The sequence below is a fragment of the Littorina saxatilis genome, linkage group LG8, assembly GCF_037325665.1.
Source record: "Littorina saxatilis isolate snail1 linkage group LG8, US_GU_Lsax_2.0, whole genome shotgun sequence".
Taxonomy (NCBI): Eukaryota; Metazoa; Mollusca; class Gastropoda; order Littorinimorpha; family Littorinidae; genus Littorina; species Littorina saxatilis.
Genome location: NC_090252.1, coordinates 35,362,623 through 35,383,305, shown reverse-complemented (window position 1 = coordinate 35,383,305; position 20,683 = coordinate 35,362,623). Strand labels below are relative to the sequence as shown.

Below are 20,683 nucleotides of genomic sequence, written 5' to 3'. Positions count from 1 at the left end.
AGAACTCAAGTGTACTGTAATATTTGAAGTTAAAATCTCTCTTCCCAACCTTGAGTCAGATTAGCTCAGTTTGTAAAAAGCCTGATCGCTTATCATCAGGCCGCCATTTTTCCTCCCTCGGTTCAAACATTTTCGGATCGATTGTCCTTCACTAATACACTACAAAGCAAATTTATGAGTGTGGTAGTGGAAACAAATATGAGGTACGACTGTCTGCCCGACAACTTGTTGAATAAGGAATTATATTGAAAGATATCTGTGAGAGTGTGAGACCACAGCCGATCAAAAGTCCGTCTGCTACGAACAGCTTTGAGGGCCCCAAAGTGTGTGTGCATTTGTCCGTGTGAGCATTTGTCCTGTGAGCAATTGTCATACAACCACAAAATGCAACAAAACTTGCTACGGTTAACCGTGGACAATTTGTTATGCGTCTTAGAGGAAAAAGTGTGTTTTGGGGCTTGACCAAACAGGATTTTTAAGGATAACGGGCTTGTGTGGTTTTCTTTTAACAGATTTAGCTTCATAACTTATTGTTAGCAAAACGTCAATTTACCTGAGCCTGCCCATATTGTTTGGCCGTCTGCACAGCCAACCGCTATTAATTTGCTATGCACCTAAGAGCAAAAGTTGGTCTATTTCACCTCTTGAAATAGAATCTTGAAAGGAAAAACGCCCCCCGCGGGTTAGGGGGAGTCCCATATTGGTTGGGACGAGAAAGAATTTACCCGATGCTCCCCAGCATGTCGTAAGAGGCGACTAACGGATTCTATTTCTCCTTTTACCCTTGTTAAGTGTTTCTTGTATAGAATATAGTCAATGTTTGTAAAGACTTTAGTCAAGCAGTATGTAAGAAATGTTAAGTCCTTTGTACTGGAAACTTGCATTCTCCCAGTAAGGTAATATATTGTACTACGTTGCAAGCCCCTGGAGCAAATGTTTGATTAGTGCTTTTGTGAACAAGAAACAATTGACAAGTGGCTCTATCCCATCACCCCCCTTCCCTCCGTCGCGATATAACCTTGAACGGTTGAAAACGACGTTAAACACCAAATAAAGAAAGAAAGGGAAAAACGCTGACGCGATTTTCCCCCGATTTTTGAAAATAGAATTATACAGTAATGATTATGAACAAAGTGTCATTTCTAAACACACTAACACTCTTTCCTTCAGAATCGTGTTTGGTCAAGCCTAATAAACGACTTTTTGCTCTTAGCCATATACGATATTACCTACAGTTAACGACCAGGAGTGGCAAACCATATGGGCACCCCCAGATCAAGCATGCTATACATAGGCATCGAAACACCATGAGAGTAATAATTTCAGCTTTTACTCACTCTTTTAGCCACAATTTCCGTCTTGTAATTGCAGATGGAGATATCGGCAGTGACTCCCGATGTCACGATCTAGTGACATAGACCAAGAAAGTGTCACTCAGTGGGGTGCCTTCTCTTGGTCAATTGCGACTGAAAGCGCCTGTGCGTGAGTCGGGGCTACACGGCAGAGTTTTGCTGACAGCGCAGAGCACGGATTTTGTGGCGCACGGATTTTTCGGGGATAATTCTGCTTTGCGAGGCAGAATTGTGGATAGCTGAACTTGATATGTGACAAGGTCAGTCACGTGTTATTGGCTAGGTGGTCTGTGAGAGACACAAGGACGGCGCACTTGACACTCAGCGGCAGAAGAAGAAGGATCGAATACGACGGTTTCTAGAGTATGATGGATTTCACCGAATAGAATATTCGGCACTCTAGGGGAACTTCAGCGAGTTATCACCTTCTCACTGCCACATGTTTTGCTGAGGACGAGTCGTCAAATCTTTCCTTCGTCGTGCGATGGTCTTCGCATAAGTATTCGACAAGGGGTTTCTGTATGTTGTTGTCACTGTTGACGAACAGAGGCCATTCCAGGGAGGAAGCGGGTTTTGCTTCCATGAGAGTGCTACATTCATAGGCTGTTTTAGGTAATAAATCATTATTTAACGCTGTTAACGAGTCTGTGTTTGTGGAATGAAATACTCTCTGTTGTTCTTTCCAGGTTAGCACATAATTTGCTCTCTGTGACGCTAAAATACTAATCTGTATATGGTTTTTGCAGATAGGGAGAGAAGGACGGAAAACGGCTGATTTGTTGTTAAAGTTCGTTGTGCAGGCCCACGTGCTCTATGAAATATGTAAAGGTGACGTGTTTGATGGTGGAGGGTAAAAGGTTGCGTGGCATGTTTAGTGCACCGATGCTTTTTGTTGCAGCCTCTCTACTTACTACTGTCTGCTGCGTTTTCCTACGCTACGTGACTGCTGTAACCGGGTCATCGCTGTTGCTGTTTTTTCTGCTACTGCTGCTGGGATAACCGGAGAGGCCGTCACCGTCTGCAGGGGTCTTCCGGCAGGCAGTGACGTCACCTACAGGACCACCCTTTATTTCCAGCAGTGGAGTGAGGCGCCTGACTTCCCCACGATTCCCTGCCAACCGGCACGCCAATCGACGAAGCAGTAGTGGGGAAGAACTATTTACGGGACGTCCACTCGTAGCAGAAAGCTAAGTGCACCGTGCTATTGCGCCTTTTTCCACCAAGTCATCCTTTTATATTTGTGATTTCTTTTGAGTGGTAACAACGTGAGGGTGTGATACCTGCTTTAACCAGCGCTCTTTGACAGACAGTCGTATTTTCTTATCTTTACACGGGATCAGCGTGTTACTATAATTTTCTATATTCTAACTGGCATTTTGTCAGTGACCACGGGTTTTTTACGTTTTGTGAACGTAAAAGAACATATTTTGAGTGAAGTCTCGAGGGAGGTGGCGAGTTTTTACATAAACAGGCGTCTGAAACTTATACTTTTGTTGTCTCTATTAAATTGTATGACTGCGAGAGTGGATCGTGATGTGGTTAGTTGGTTAGTAGTAACTAACCGTTTCACAATCACCTTAAGTGATATATTGAAACGTGACACCCGACAACTACCTTGAGATCAGCGCCGAAGAAGTGGTGGAAATACAGCCTGTTAACCTTCCTTGCAGTCATGAAGCTGTATGATTTGTATCCCATAGGTATTTCTCGATGTCAACTTTGTACCGACTCCTGTAGAGAGAGAGAGAGAGAGACAGACAGAGAGAGAGACAGAGAGAGAGAGACAGAGAGAGATGAGAGACACAGACAGAGAGAGAGACAGAGACACAGAGAGAGAGAGGAGAGAGAGATAGAGAGATATATAAAGTTGGCCAAAAAATTATTGCAACAAATTTCAAACCCAAATTAAAACATTAATTCCTGTGTCATTTAATTAAAACTGTATATGCCAGTTAAGGCCGTTCACTTAACCTTCAGGATCACCTTTTGGATTAAATATTTCTTTTACAGGGATCACGTGACCGCCGCTCTAGTAAGGGTACCGTCAAAATCGACCAGACAAAAACGGAAGAGCCGAATAAAAGATCGACAAAAAATCACAATAGACAAAACTTTGACATACGAGAAGAAAGTCAAATATCTTCCCTGAACAGATTGTTTTGTTTTGCTACCTTACGTATTTCGCGTGCTATGCTATTCCTACTGATGCAGGTGTCGATCGCAAGAGCGGTCAAAAACGGAACGTTTTACGTCAATTTGTATGGGTATCATGTCAAAAAGCGCTACATTTTAGCAATGACTTAGTGGATTGCTTGGAAACTTTCGGAATATTTTACCAACATACTAGAGATACTTCACGCGAAAGTTTGGATCGTTACGGTTATTTATCCAGATGTAACGCAATGTTTCGGCAAATGTTGTTAAACTTGTCATAGGTTTGTTCACTTGTGTCCAAAAAATGCATGACTTTGCATATCTACAGATAAATGATTGATAGAGATTCTGTCTAAGTTTCATTTGCGTGTAGCCGCTGGCGTTAATTTGCTAGTCATGCAAACACATGAGAAAAAAATGGAACGTTCACGCTGTTTCGCGCTTATAGCTGTTATCGCTGGGTGCCGCTTAAAACATGCTACGGTCACGCTTGGCTGGGCATCGCTGTGGCACCAGAATTATCGCTTAAATATGTAGCGTGTTTACAGGCCCAGCAAATTTGCGTCAGTGCTTACACGCACATAAAACTTTTGCAATGTATGTATCAATCATTTTTCTAAAGACATGCAAAGTCGTGAATTTTTTTGACCCAAGGGAACAATCTTATGACGAGATTAAAAACTTCTTTCGAAAAATTGCATAACATTTTAACAAACAATTGTAACAATCCATCATTTCGCTCGAAGTATTTCTAGTATGTTGGTAAAATATTCTGAAAGTTTCAAAGCCATCCTCTAAGTCATTGCTAAAGTGCAAACTTTTTTGTCATGATACCCCTAAAAAATGACGCAAAAAGTCCCGTTTTTGACCGCTCTTGCGATCGACACCTGCAACAGTAGAAATAGCATAGCACGCGAAATGCGCAAGGTAGCAAAACAAAACAATCTGTTCAGGGTAGATAATTGGTTTGACTTTCTTCTTGTATGTCAAAGTTGCAAAGTTTTGCCTATTGTAATTTTTTGTCGATTTTTTATTCGGCTCTTCCGTTTTTGTCTGGTCGATTTTGACGGTACCCTTACTTGAGCGGCGGTCACGTGATCCCTGTAAAAGAAATATTTAATCCAAATGGTGATCCTGAAGGTTAAGTAAACAGCCTTCTCTTGCATATAAAGTTTTAATGAAATGACACGGGGATTAATGCTTTAATTTGGGTTTGAAATTTGTTGCAATAATTTTTGGGCCAAGTTTATGTTGTGTACACCAAATCGGCACAGACAAGCAGATATATGATTTTCCATACCAATTTGGAACATACCCAGATTCCTGTTTATTTCTTTGAAATATCTTCGGCGGTGTGCAACCGATTGCTTCGGGGGTGTGCAACCAGAAAAACAGAGACTTCGGAGATGCGCAACCGACAAATCTTTGAATGTTTTCACAGATTCATGAAATATGACGCTCCTGGACCACTTTAAATCATACCATCTGACCCAGATGTCAAGAAATGACCATAGATCACATTACAATCGCGTGTAGCCTTTCTCATGTGCTTGAATTTCCCTAATAACTGCGGAAAGTCAAAATTTGCACATAATGCGCTTGAAATGTGTAAATACTTGAAGGCCAACGTTCACAAACACATTGAAGCAATGAAACAAATCGATGATATGATGCTATGACACCTTAGGCCAAAGTACAAACGGTAGTTTTGTGATGATATGTCATTTGTGAGGAATTACAGGTGATTTTGTGCAGAAACTTACGTCGCGTGTCTCCCTTCGGACAGAAAAATACGGGTGCAACCGCTTCGGACAGATTTGCCTAGTGCAACCACGGTATTCGGTGTGTAGTGGGGCTCGTATGTTGCAGAAGCACTCATCAATCATTCACATCTTGCAACAAACATCATACTTTGTGATATATTGTTCGCTGAGTACTTCTGACAAGGCTGCAGCACGAGAGCTTTTTGGTGTACATCTGTAGGACAAAACCAGCAACTTCCTGGGTGTGAACAGTACTTGAAGGTACCTCTTCAGTAAAAAGAGCTGCCAAATTGACCATAATCCCCTTACAAGTGAGGTGCTGCCGCAGGCCATGAGTTTGAGAAGAGCCATCTACCTATTAGACTACCCAACTCTGTGGGGTTGGCAGTTCAAGGCTGGAAAGTGTGAGTCATTTTGGACGAGCTCTCAAGAGGTATCCAGAATGTGCCGAGAACTCACAAAGTTTGGCTGCAAGAAGAGCTGTACAACAAAACGTTGCAATTGTTGCAAAGGACTGCAGTTGTGCTTGCATGCCTGTGAAAACTGTCAGCAACTAAACTGTGCAAAAATATTACTGCACACATTTTTGTACCCCAACTCAAACATTCATCCCTGTGTCATTTTATTCAAACTTTCTGTGCCATGAAAGGCCCTCAACTTCGCTATCTGGCAAATGTTTTGGACAAAAGAAGATGGAAAAAGTCAAGGTCGCTATGGCGGCGAGTGGTTGAGCAATGCCTGGTCAGTGACGGGTTTTGTGCCTTTAAGTGTATTTTTCGACATTTGTGGACATTCATGTTCTCATATTGTGCGAACGACTCGAGTAGCTGTCTGACTTTTCTATGAGGGAACATTTTACCTGATGTATGTACTACTGCGAAGATTACGGTTACCTGCTGTTACCTGTTCTAAGTTTAGACCGGTGAAGCGTGACGCGTGATGTTTCACCATGCACACCTTGCACGTGAACTGCCGTAGTGTGCCGTGGTGTGTGATATTTGTGTGTTCATCAGTAGCACTAGCGTTTTTTCTACACTGTACTGTACTGTTTGATACGCCGTGTCTCACCTGTTATTCCTCACCCGTTAAATCTATCGTGTGACAATGTGCACTTTTAGTGCCCAAACAGACTAATCCTGCCCCATAGCAGACGACACGAACTTCTACAACGGCTTGTTTACATTTTAGCGGCGGCCATGTTTTATGCCAGCATGAAATCTATTTTTAGATTGATTGAGTTGCACGTGCTATTTTATGCAATCTAAGCCCATATATTACTTTCAGATGATGATAATGAGTGGATATAGACATTATGTTGCTGTATGTTTGTGCTTAAGTACTTTTTAGGGCCCTGTTGTTCCTTAAATTGCATTAATGTTCAATCAGCTTTGACCCAAACTTTCGACGCTATCTAAATTTTAGCGCCCAGTAGGTGACGTCTGGACTGAATTCACCTATTATCTACATATTTGTAACTTTTCCATAAATCTAACTTAGTGCACTCCATTCCTAATTCCTATGAGATACTTTTTGAGTTAAAGTGCATAAATAAATGTTTAGGTAAAGCAAAGTTTTCATTAGTTTGACCGGTGTCTCGCTATGTGACGTCACGCGCGTTATTTCGACGACCTGTGTTTCTTTGTCAAGTTTTACGTCACATAACTTGTCATAAGTTCCATGTTACCACAAGTATGTCACATGTATGGGAAGTTCAGGAGTTCGTTTTGCAATTTAGTGGATTGTATTTGGTGCAGGAAGATGGTTTACTTTAGCAATCATTATTTTGCTGGGTTTCGATCGTTATTTGGTCACAGTAATTCTGAGTAATTAATCGTAATTTCTTCTTGATCTGGACTTCCAAAGTTATATCTTATAACATGATTTAAAAGTATTGTTCACACTGGTTTTATAGCAACAAACCGATTTCAAATGTAGGCATTTTCCGTAAAGTTATCAGCTGTCAAAGATCCTAAATAAACACAAATTTGGCTAGCATACGGTTCAAGACAGCCGTTCGGGGAATATTCGAGACGCGCTTTCGGAGCAGTCCGCGTCAGCAGTATAAATAGCATCCCGTGGTCAGTATCAGTATTCCCATTTCATACAACATGATACGCCGGTTTCCTGAGCCAATGCTGGAAGTGCTGCTACAGTTTTACCAGCACTGTTGGGCGAGCTCAAAACTTCCCTCAGCCTGGAAAAACGCTCTGGTGATTGCTCTTCCCAAAGACGGTAAACCCCGGCACCTGCCGACAAGCTACCGCCCAATTTCACTCACACCTCACCTTGGCAAGGTATACGAAAGAATTGTAAAAAACAGACTAGAACACTTTCTTGAAAAGAACAACATTCTTCCCCTCTGCCAGGCAGGCTTCAGAAAGGGTCGAGCCTGCATGGAGCATGTGGTAAAACTTACAGCCCACATCAAGAAGGCTAAAGCACGAGGCAGAACAGTGCTGGCAACCTTCTTCGACATTAGAAGAGCATTTGACACGGTCTGGCATGGAAAGCTAATTCAGAAAATGTCCAACATGGGGATCTCAGGGCGCCTGCTGGAATTTGTCCAGGAATTCCTCACAGACAGGTCCATGGCTGTTAGAGTGGGGCAGTCCATCTCTCAAACACATGTCCTAGATATGGGGGTGCCTCAAGGAAGCATCATAGCCCCCATATTGTTCAGCATCATGGTCCACGATGCAGCAAATCTGAACCTCAAGGAGGCCTCATTGTCTCTGTTTGCCGATGACATGGCCCTCTGGGAAGCAGTCAACTGCAAGTCAGAAAGAACAATCAAAACAAAAATGGGGCGGTACCAAGAAAAAGTCGACCAAATCGCTGACTACATGCAGACGAATGGCTTTGAGCTATCTACCGAAAAAACCGTGTTCATGGCTTTCACAGGAGTGCAGCTTGTCAAAAGGACATGTTCCATCACCATAAATGGGGTGCAGCTGGTGCCAGCAGATAAAACCAAGTTCTTGGGAGTGACATTCACAAGCTCTCTCAGTTGGGGCCCACACATAGACTCACTTGTGAGAAAAGCTCAACGCTCTCTAAACCTGATAAAGGTTCTGAGCAGAGAGTCGTGGGCAGCCGGAAAACCATTGATCCATCTTGTCCGTGCCCTTGTTCGGTCGCGCCTCAGCTATGGCCAAGAGGCTTTCTTTGCAGCTCCTGACAGTCAGTGGGTAAAGCTTGAAAGAGTAGAAAGAGCCGCTCTCAAAGTGGCGCTGGGAGTCCCCAGATCGGCAGTCTCCACTCTACTTTACCAGGAAGTGGGATGGCTGCCACTGAAAGAGGAATGCCACCTCAGATGTGCACAGCTGGCTGTCAGAATACACTGTGTCCCAAACACGGCAGTGGAAGTATTTACCCCAGACATGGGAGATACCGACCACATGCAATACAAAGCTCTTGAATCCAAGACTCATACATACCAAACAGTGCTCCCAATATACAACCATGTGAAGGGCATATGGGAACAGAGTGGCCTGTCCAAGGAAAAGCTGGTCACAGGTGGTACTCTTCCTTACCCTCCATGGCTGCTTGAAGCCCCAAATCTGATCATGGACTATGGAGACGGCCTCAAAAAGGCAGAAGACCCATTGCTGCTAGCCACAGTTGCAAAAGAAAAGATCGATCAACGATTTGAAAGCCACCTACAGGTCTTCACAGATGGTTCGATCCTGCAGTCAGGGGAGGCTGGGTGTGCCTTGTCGATTCCTGGACTTGATATAACACGAAAATACAAGCTAAACAAGGGGATCAGCATCTTCTCTGCAGAGTTATTTGCTATCTACATGGCCTGCACACTGATAAACGATCTGCCAACCCCACCCCTGGGGGTGGTCATCCTTACGGACTCAAAATCCTCGTTGCAAGCACTTGCACATGGCACCAAGAACAGAGGAGAGATGCAAACTGAAATTCATTTCTTAGCCCACCAAATTATGACAAAAGGAACAGACTTTTCCCTCATGTGGCTGCCATCCCACACAGGAATCCGGGGAAATGAAATGGCGGACAGAGCAGCAAAAGCAGCGGCTATGTCAACCATGCCAGTGACAGACATTCGGCTCTCCTGCCAGGAAGCCAAACTGCTGCTAGCCAAGCTAAAAAGAGAGGAAAGAGAGCAGACACTGTCACAAACATGTGAAGAGAGAGGATGGATACACCTCCCCTACAATAGGAAAGGGCACCACCTCCCACTCCCCCCGAGACCCATGAGCCTGTTGCGTCGCTTGCGCACGGTCAGCAGCCGCATCTACTGGGACAAGGTAGTCTGTCAGTGTGGCAAGACTGGACACCTCACACACGTGTTTGAAGGTTGTGACACTCTCAAGGAAGAGATGTCTAGTCTCATCCGCTACAGAAGGGAGAATGCTCTCAGTCTGGGAGACTTTCTCCGCCCACACCCATCACTCGGAGAGAAACCGATGATGGTCTTGGTCACCAATTTGTTCACCTCAACTGTTGCGAGCTGGTTCTAGTGTGCTTGCAGCAGACCCAGCACAGCACAGATCCACTTCTGGAATCTTAAGCTAAATGTGTCCCAAGACACACATTTTGTAGTCCTGGCATCCTGAAAGGCAGAGGCCCCAACCTACAGGTTTGCTACCATACCAAAAACGCCTCCAGACACGGGAACTTGGGAGCAGAGGCAACAGCTCCGCTTGAACCTCAGAAACCAAATGTGCCTCCAGACACACAGATCCCTTAGACGGCCGAGGCTGTGGCCTCTAAGGTTCTCTTGTACCAAACCGCCTCCTGACTCTGCATCAGATTGCTTGCGCTGGCATCTGCTTACATAGACCCACATTAAGTCACCACCGAGTGGTAGACACAGACGACATTTGGTAGCACTGACTGCCAGCTTCACGGTAATGCGTACCCATAGCGCGGCTCTGCATGGGTGGGAATGTTCTGAGCAAAACACTATGTGATACTCCATACCCCCCGCCCTCCATGGAACTTCTTGACCCCAACAAATTGGGGGGGGGGGGGGAGCTTGCCCAGTCGGTAGAGGCGCTGGCTTTAAAACCGGTTGTTACTATCAGCGTGGGTTCAACCCCCAAGTTCGGCGCGGGATGTGTGTCCCAGAGTCAACTTTGTGCAGACTCTCCTCGGTGTCCGAACACCCCCGTGTGCACGCATACACATGCGCACGATAAAGATCCCAGGGTCACAGCGAAAGCCTCAGGCCTTGGAAACACGAATACATGCATGCAAAAATATGAAGCCCGGGTGTCCGTTCGGCCAACAGCCAAAAAAGTAACCATTTCAGCACTGACCCAAGACGACCCAACCCGGTCCCTAGCCCATTTCAGGTCTCCTCTAGCAGCCGGCAGCCAGCTGTCTACATCCCCCCCCCCCCCCCCGCATTTTTATTTTTTATTTTCATACAAAGCCGGGATTTCCCGTGTAACATGCCCCTAATGGCTTTGCCGTGAGGGCGTAAAACTTTCATTTTCTCGTATCAGTATTCACCGGCACGGTTGGCCTAGTGTTAAGGCGTCCGCCCCGTGAATGATCGGGAGGTCGTGGGTTCGAACCCCGGCCGGGTCATACCTAAGACTTTAAAATTGGCAATCTAGTGGCTGCTCCGCCTGGCGTCTGGCATTATGGGGTTAGTGCTAGGACTGGTTGGTCCGGTGTCAGAATAATGTCACTGGGTGAGACATGAAGCCTGTGCTGCGACTTCTGTCTTGTGTGTGGCGCACGTTATATGTCAAAGCAGCACCGCCCTGATATGGCCCTTCGTGGTCGGCTGGGCATTAAGCAAACAAACAAACAAACAAATCGTATAAACCAACTCATGTCCAACACAGGCACTTAGACCTGACGGACAGTAAGCCCCTTAAATTTGAGTGAGTATCAGTATTCAGTGAGTTCGTCGTTCTACTCCGCTGACAGCTGCTGACCGCTCGCTGCGATAGACTTAGCGTTGATTTCAGAGTATTGTGCTAGACCCAGGAAAAAGAGGCACATGCCCATTCAGTTAATTTGGGGTAAAGAGATCAAGTTTTTATTCAAATGTACAGATCGGTTCGTTGTGCACCTGTTTTGATGTCGGCAAAGAAGGGTTGAGTTCACTGTAAGTAAACAATAATTTTCTTGTTTTGTTTACTATGCCATTTGTTGTGACTTGATAATGAATGTATTACTGCTATGTTTTGTTGATGACTGAAATGATGGAGTATTTGCCTTTCACTGATAACCGAGGTTACGTCAGGATGTCTAGATATTACGTCATAGTCTGTCAGATCAAACGGTAGACTAAACGATGTTTCGTAGCGACTGTCTTGGTCTATTGAGCAGTTAGTCTTGGATGCCAAGCTTTCAGTTAAAGATGTTTGGTGAATTTTGTTGAGGATTGGCAAGTTCGTGTAAATCGGCCGATTGACAGTTTAGGTAATCCAACAATTCTGCAACCCTGCCACCCACACCGTCTAACCAATCTCTGCACCAACAATACATGTCTTGTTATGTTTAAAAAATTGTTTCTGTTAGTTTCTATTGCATGGTGGCTCTGTATCTGGTTTTGTTAACTCATTGTCTCCCAGGTACGAATACATCCGTACCCACTCATTTGGCTCTATCTGACCAGGTACGGATATATCCGCTCAGACTGTTAGCTTCAGTCGCTCCCTTTAACGTCCATCTAACGCCTACATTCCAGCGTGTTGATACACATTTACTTCACAGTTACTACAATTCTGAGTGACTTGCTGCAGCACAGCTGGTCTCGGCTGAAAAAAACTTTTTCAACATAGATGAGGTAGAAAGGGTTAAGCAACACAAAAAAGTCCATTAACGCCAAATATCGCTTTTAATCAAATGAAGTGAAATATGCCTAACATACCAAACTGTTTACACTGGCGGCCATTTTGATTTGTTTTTAAAAACTACCGATTTGCAGAAAAAAAACGTTGCTCTCGCGAAAGATGACATTATGCAGAAATGCTGCAGAAAAGACAGTTTTTCTCCAGTATTTCTGTTTTTCTGCAGAATAACTGAATAATGTCATAATCCGCCAAGAGCCAGTACAAAATGCTGCAGAAAAAATTAAAACAGGTTTTCTGCAGTAAAACAACAGCACCGTTTTACTGCAGCATTCTTGATTTCAATTTTACTGCAGTAAAATGTTTTGCTGCAGAAAAAAACGCTGCTTCGGCGAAAGATGACATTATCCAGAAATGCTGCAGAAAAGACAGTTTTTCTCCAGCATTTCTGTTTTTCTGCAGAATAACTGAATAATGTCATAATCCGCTAAGGATAGAGATGTCGAACAGCTTCGAAATTCGCGTTGTGAATTGTCGTTTGGGTTCGAGTATTATTTTTCAGTAGTGATGTACTTCTACTGTTTGACTTTGTGAAAGTCGGTTGCGTACATAAAGTGTGTACGTGATATTATTCATTGGCCTGTGTGAGGTAAGCCGTATTTCTTTTTCTAATTGTGGATAGACTTTTGTCAGTTTTGCTGAAGGTGAATTGGGCCGGTGGCAGGGGACAGGGAACTTACAATAGTTACCGGTTGTACTGTTTTGTCTCGTCTTTGTGTTTTTGTAAATAGTGTTCATCATCTTGTTTAAAGTTTAATCATTAGCATGGTAAATTGTATTGTAGAAGGGAACCAAAGTTTGAGTCATTGTGCTTCCTCCTCATCCCTAAGATGATTTCTATTGGAGGAGGAAGTCACGTGTCATAGGTTTTTGGTGTGGTTACTGACTTTGGCCTTCTAGGCTTTCAGTGACGTCTGTCAAGGACGCCGGACCGGACATGCGAACATTAACTTCTCGGCATTGAGGAGGCATAACCACGCTGCTGTTGAGCAGCAACTTTGGATCGTCGCCGAGGCATAACCACGCTGCTGTTGAGCAGCAACTTCGGATCGTCGCCGTGGCACAACCACGCTGCTGTTGAGCAGTAACTTCGGATCGTCGCTGTGGCACAACCACGCTGTTGTTGAGCAGCAACTTCGGATCGTCGCTGTGGCACAACCACGCTGTTGTTGAGCAGCAACTTCGGATCGTCGCTGTGGCACAACCACGCTGTTGTTGAGCAGCAACTTCGGATCGTCGCCGTCGCATACTCTAGCGGTTACACGGCGTGACGGCACTCAACCTGTCTGAATCTCTCACCCCCGCGACAGAGACGCAGGTGTCGACCTGAGGGCGCACCCCCCCCCCCCCCCCCCAGAATTCATCGAACTAGTAGCTAAGTACTTTCTTTCGACGATAGAGATCATTTATGGTATGAGGAGGACCTTTAAGATGATTCCTTATCGTCAGTAAACGTACGTTCTTTATATTGACTGCCCTGATCGTCTCGTGTATGTTATTTGTTGACATTATTTGGCTGACGTTTAATTTCTCATGCTCATCATGTTCATCTTCATGTATTCGTATTAACCTTTCCATCATCCCATTCATCGTCACCCCCATCTTTCACCCTACTTGGGACTATTAAATATTTTCATTTATTTACATCGGTGTTTTTTGTGTGCTGTGGAGTGTGGCTAAAGTTTTTAAGTGAAAACTAAAACATGCAAGCATGCATGCACGCGACAGTGCATGTGTGTTTGAAAGACATTTGTCAGCATGGCAATCAAACAAACACGAGACAACACAAACAGACAAACAGAATATCAACTCAACAAGAAGCAAGTTAAGTTCCAACTTGTATTAATCCAAGAAAACAATCATGAAAACCTACATGGGATCTTTCATAGAAAGTATATCCATACAAAAATTCAAGTTGGTTATAATAATAATAATAATGATAATAATAAATGAGCATTTATATAGCGCAACATCATAACTTTACAATTATGCTCTTTGCGCTTGACACATTTAAAATTAAAACACAGTTATACAAGCATTTACATCTACATTCATAGTCAACAACGCTTAATTAAAAGCATACACCATCAAAGATACATTACAAAAGATTCTTACACTAACTAAATAATAAAAACATGAATAAAATAGGTAGTGAAAAATCACTAAAACAACAAATAACATTAAAATTAAAACACAGTTATACAAGCATTTACATCTACATTCATAGTCAACAACGCTTAATTAAAAGCATACACCTTCAAACATACATTACAAAAGATTCTTCCACTAAGTAATAAAAACATAAATAAAATAGGTGGTGAAAAATCACTAAAACAACAAATAACACTACATGTAACCTACTGATGGACTGAGAAAACAAAATCAGGGGTTGTATTTCCTGAAGAGGTGCGTTTTAAGTGCTCGTTTGAATGCTTGGGGTGACTGAGAGTGGCGGATGTGAAAGGGGAGAGAATTCCATTGTGTGGGTGCGCAGAAAGTAAAAGTGCGTTGTCTGTATGTTTTGGTTTTGGTGTGTGGAATGGTAAGGATGCGACAGTCAGAAGAGGCACGGAGTTGCCTTGCTGGAGAATAGACGGTGAGGAGTTCAGAGAAGTAAGCAGGAGACGAACCAGAAAAGAAGTTAAAGCAGAGGGTAGACAGTTTGTAGTCAATGCGGGCTTGAATAGGTAACCAGTGCAGTGTGTGAAGAAGTGGTGTTGCGTGATCTCGTTTTCGTGCTTTGAGAATGAGGCGTGCTGCCGAGTTTTGGACTTTTTGTAGTTTAAGCAGGAGGTACAGAGGACAGCCAGAGAGAAGAGAGTTGCAGTAGTCAAGTTTAGAAAGAACAAAGGCACAGACAAGAGTGTTAGTTGTTTGAGAGGAGAGTGTGTGGCGAATGGTGCTGATCTTACGAAGCTCAAAATAAGCTGCTCTACAGACTAAAGATATATGTTTGTTAAGGGTCATGTCAGATGAAAGGGTGAATCCAAGGTTTCTAGCTGATGGTGAGAAAAGAATGTCGGTGTTGCCTATTTGAACAGAAACAGGTTGGGGAGAGGGAAATGTAGTGTTCTTCTTTTTGCACAGTAAGACTTCAGTCTTATCATCATTCAGCTTAAGTTTGTTATCAACCATCCAAGATTTAACATCAGTGATGCATGTCTGAATGGTCTGGATGGCGGAATGTGTCTCTGCTGGGGGACTGGGTTTATACAGCTGGGTGTCATCAGCCGGCAAAAGACTGATTTAAAACAGAATGGTTTTGAATCAGTGTGGAGAGGGGCTTAGTGTACATGATGAAAAGGATGGGACCAAGTACTGAACCTTGAGGAACGCCGAAAGAAAGTGGGGCTGGAGCAGACATCTGGCCATCGACAAGCACAGCCTGAGTCCTGCCAATGAGATAGGACTCAAGCCATGCTAGCGGTGGACCGGAGATGCCGTACAGAGTCTGAAGTCTATGGAGAAGCGTGACATGGTCAATCGTGTCGAACGCTGCAGAAAGGTCAAGTAGGGTAAGCACTGACACATCACCACCATCCAGAGCAGACAGAATGTCACTGATTACTTTAAGTAGGGCTGTTTCAGTACAGTGAGAAGGGCGATAAGCGGACTGAGAGTGCGAGATCAAATCATGGGTGTTCAAATATGACAACAGCTGCTATATAATGCTTCACATACAATGTTTTAATTAAGTCTTTAGACTGCTGAAAAATCTGGCAGCACTTCTAGGCCTGGAAACGACTTTCAGAACCTAACCAAAAACAACTCGAGACCAAAAAATGCTATACAAATCGGGCAGGGGTTCGGGGCATGAGAAGGATCGAGCGACGCCGCTCGAACACTGCCTTTGGAACACAAGGGAAGCGCGAACTACACTTACTGCCTTTTGGTAACCAAGTGAACAGCACGCCACTGTTCACCATGCGGTGGCACAAGAGTTGCGTATTGAGGCCGTGATTTGGCGGAGAAGGCACAAAGCTTTTCCTCTCAAAACCACACACAACTCAAGGGGGAAATGCTCCGATCTAGTTTCGTAAGCAGGAGGCTTTTTCTCCCCAAAAAGTAAATAACTCCCCTAATGCCATGGGACAAAATGTACAAGAGTTGTGTATTCAGGCCGTTGTTTGGCGTAGTATAGGCACAAGGCTTTTCCTCTCCCAACCACATACTGTACAACCCATGGAGGAAATGCTGTGATATTGGCGTAGTAGGTACAAGACTTTTCCTCTCCAAATCACAAACGACTCCCCCTGTAGAGAAGGATCCTGCGACTTTTATACCTAACGGGACCTGGACCTTCACACCTAACGGGACCATTGGAAATTCCGCTCTAGCAGCACGGGAGAAGGGCGAAGGAAGGGGAAAGGCTCCAAGACTGCTTCTACTAACCTACACCTACAGGTTGCAATTGAACTCCCTCAAAAATATACAAAAGCTCATTCGCCGAGAAAACTACATCAACAATACTGCAAAGAAATAAGCACGTCACTAAACAGCAAATTCTACAACGTATTAGTTTATACCAAACGCTCATATAAAGTAAACAAAAATGCAGACAAACTGCAAAACTTCTGATAACAAACTATCTCTCAAAGAGCAATTATGTCATACAAAAAAAATCCTTTATCGTAAGCACAGAAAAAGAACTACGAAGCATACACAAAACGTTGACATCAAAAGTCAAATCCATGCATACAAAAACCCTCAAGAACAACTCTTGCTCAAAGCTCCAGCTGCTATTTCCACATCAACAACCATCTGCCATTACAAATCGGCTACAATTAAATATCTTGTACATTCAACATACTTCTCATATATATACTCAAAGGAAAAAGTTAGGGACCAAATCAAGTCAATATTTATTTCGAAAACCCCTAGACCGCCCTTGAGAAAACCAGCTGTCTTCATCTGTGCCAAACTCCTTGTTCCTAAGTTTATAAAACCAAATGGCTGTCAGGCCGTACACACCAGAGAGAGAGGAAGAGACAAGTAGAATGTGATCAGCAGAACAATTACAAAATAAAATAGAAGCAACAAAAGCAAGGGAGCGTGAAACCGGTAGCAGGACAATATTGCCCCCCGGACGACTGCCCCCCACCACAGGAAGACAAATGCCTCCCGGACAACTGCCCCCCGATTTTTTTTCTGAGCACTCAACGTGCAAGTTTTTACAAAGTCTATCACTACACTGTGTGTCTTTGTGTTTGTTTGTGTGTGTGTTTGTGTGTGTCACGTGTTGGTGTGTGTGTGTATGTGTGTGTGTGTGTGTGTGTGTGTGTGTGTGTGTGTGTGTGTGTGAGTGACACAGTGCCGGTGAATGTGTGTGTCGGTGTGTGTGTGTTTGTGTCTGTGTCCTAAATCAAACTTCATAAATTGTCTGCAAACTCAACTATTCTCTTTTCTCAATAATTATCAAATATCGATCCTAAAACAAAAAGGAACATTACATCCTGTACTAAAAAAAAAAGTGCTTTAAACTGTGTTCTATTCATGACTATCCGGGGTTACGAGTTTGAAAAGATAAGGCTTAGAATCATGTACAGAATTCTGTACTGCGAACGCGGCCTGAAACCCCACCTATGCGGCGTGTATGACCTTGAGAGCTTTGGTCAACGCTTGAATTTTGCCGTGGTAACATCCGGTTTGCTCTCTCAGAGCTTCTTTTCTTTATTTGGTGTTTAACGTCGTTTTCAACCACGAAGGTTATATCGGGACGGCGAAAGGGGGGGGGGAGATGTGATAGAGCCACTTGTTAATTGTTTCTTGTTCACAAAAGCACTAATCAAAAAATTGCTCCAGGGGCTTGCAACGTAGTACAATGAGGGCCCCAAAGGGGGGGTATCATCACGATCACGGGAAGGGAAATTTTAGCTTTCACGATCACAGTTACCTTGATTTTTGTTTTCACGATCACGAACACCTTGACGAATAGAGGATCATAGAGTGATACAGCTGTGAAAAATGTACGTTGAAAATAAAATGCTTTGCAATAATGCCCATCACGATCACGAAAACAAATGACGATCACGATCACGAGACTTGATTTTTGTGTCATCACGGATCACGAGCAAAGTCCCATCACGATCACAGAAATGGAAATTTCGGCAATCACGGTCACAGAAAGGTAAAAAAAATGCCAATCACGATCACGATTTTAAACTCTTTGGGGCCCTCTACAATATATTACCTTACTGGGAGAATGCAAGTTTCCAGTACAAAGGACTTAATATTTCTTACATAGCCTACTGCTTGACTAAAATCTTTACAAACATTGACTATATTCTATACAAGAAACACTTAACAAGGGTAAAAGGAGAAACAGAATCCGTTAGTCGCCTCTTACGACATGCTGGGGAGCATCGGGTAAATTCTTCCCCCAAACCCGCAGGGGGTATCTCTCAGAGCTTAGCATACTTGTCAAGAAGGATCGAGGAGAAAAAATAAACGCCTGGGCATAGATTCGAACAGAACACCTTGAAATATCGGGGCCGATGTCTTAACCGCTTGGCCACTCCACCAGTTTTGACAAAGAGAAAAAATTAATAAATGTATATCATTCTAAGCTTGAATTACCATTCCTGAAAAAAAGTAAACATTGCCGTTCAAATTTGCCTTTATTTGCAAGCATGTTTCACGGAATCGCAGCACATGTTCACACCGCCATGCTACACGACATTCGCGCCATGCGATGGCTGCGATATCTCTATTTACAACATGCAAGAAAAATGAGAAGAACTGTAATTGAATCCCTTCAAAGCTCTGTGCAGTTGAAAACAGACATCACAGAAGTAGTCATATTGACTTCTGAACAGTCGGCGGATAGAGCTTTAAATCATGCTGCTAAAGAATAACATAACATGAATTCATATTAATGTTTTTCCTTCTTTTTCACTATTGGCGCAGAAGTCTAGTGTTTAGGACATCAGCCCCGAAACTCGAGGTCCTGAGTTCGTATAAATGTGAGCCCCTTTCAAAGTTCTAACAGGGACTGCACACAAACGTTCCATCAAAACAAAGTACAGGACAATTATCTCTCATGATCAACATCACTGTTTTAAAGTTGATTTACACAAGTTTATTTAGAATTGAAACAAAACTAAAAGTTTCTGGTACTGATCGGACCCAAGCACTGATTACAAAAGTGGTTGTAAAAAATCCCCCAACAAAAGTATCCTAAAACCAAAAATAAGCATACACAAATCATCTTATACACAATGCAACATTCCACAGTTAATCATATAAAAAGCAAAAATAGTAACATACCAGTCCCGGAATCAGATAAAACTAATGAAATTTTGTGTGCGGGAATTTTTTTCTATTATTATGTAATATTGTTATGGACAATAAAGTGTTGTTATTGTTGAACACAGCGTAGCAAACAAAAGGTCTTCAATAATCAGAGATGACAAGATACAAAGCGGACAGTTCCAGAGCTGAACTACCGGACTCTGCACCTAAAATAACTGAGTGATAAAAAGTAGTGCAGTGCCAAACGCTGAACACACAAATTACACAAGTAAGTTTCTTAGAAAACCCTGCCTAAAAAGTGCCAATTGAACAATTTCATAATTCAAAATGCAATTTACCTAAAAAAGAGTCTACGAGATTGTAATGGCATGTTAACATGAGGTTTTGTCATCGTTGTCACGACCGTTCATTCATAACTAGCTTGGTAACGAAAAACAATGTTCATAGGTAACAAATCGCCGGTCGCCATGGTTGCGAGAAGCAGGTTACATGCATAATCCAACGCAAACGCTCAGCGATTCTTCCGTTCTTCTCATTGTTGTTTCCCTAAATAAATGACATTGCTTCGCTAAGTTCCGAAAACACGAACAAAACAGTCAGAACAAATACCAGAACTACAACCAAATTACTACAAGCAAGGGAAAATGTTTTCTGTCAAACAAATGAAACCTACCCAACCAATATTTTGTCTACTACATGTAATTAAAAGGCCACTGGGTGTGTATCTGTGTTTTGAGTCACACACGTTCGGATAAATAGGAGCTGGCAAGTCAAACCGATTGACCGATCAGTTAGTTTGTAAGGAGGGGGGGGGGGGGGGGGTGCACTTAGAATGTAAAAATGTAAATTGAGAACATAAAGCGCGCCCGGCCCGAGACAAATATATTCAATCGCCTTAAAAGCTATACGGTTCTTGTTGGGAGTTGTTATTATGTCATTAAACAACAGGAATACTTTAAAATAAGTGTTTGATAGCTCAGTTATTCAAATTGCAAACGGCTGGTTGTGAGTGGCATTTTCAGACTGCATGTTCTTCACAACGCGTTTTCGTCCCTACCTCAAGTTTCGCCCTTGTGAAGACACCGGATTTCACGCGCTTTTGCTAGAGGTACAGATTTGAAATTGACAAAATAAGCTACAGTGTTCGGTTTGGTGTTGAATAGATGACAACATACACGAGGAATGCCTTTGCATAAATGTTTAAATTAAGCGTTTTATTTTTCAAATCTAAATACTGCGTTGGGTGGTGTTTTCACATGGTTTATCTTTTCCAATTGACAGTGTGATTGTTTATGCTGTACTTTGCGTTTTTGCCCTGTTA

The 20,683-nt window shown here is 43.1% G+C and overlaps 1 protein-coding gene across 1 annotated transcript in view; it reads left to right on the top strand.

The window, feature by feature from the left end:
* Positions 1–7,377: 7,377 nt before the first annotated feature.
* LOC138974621 (uncharacterized) overlaps positions 7,378–20,683 on the top strand; it is a 90,836-nt gene continuing 77,530 nt past the window's right edge. Inside the window, exon 1 of the mRNA XM_070347345.1 lies at positions 7,378–8,975. Within this exon, the coding sequence (XP_070203446.1) occupies positions 7,378–8,975 (1,598 nt within the window). The remainder of the gene's footprint in view (positions 8,976–20,683) is intronic.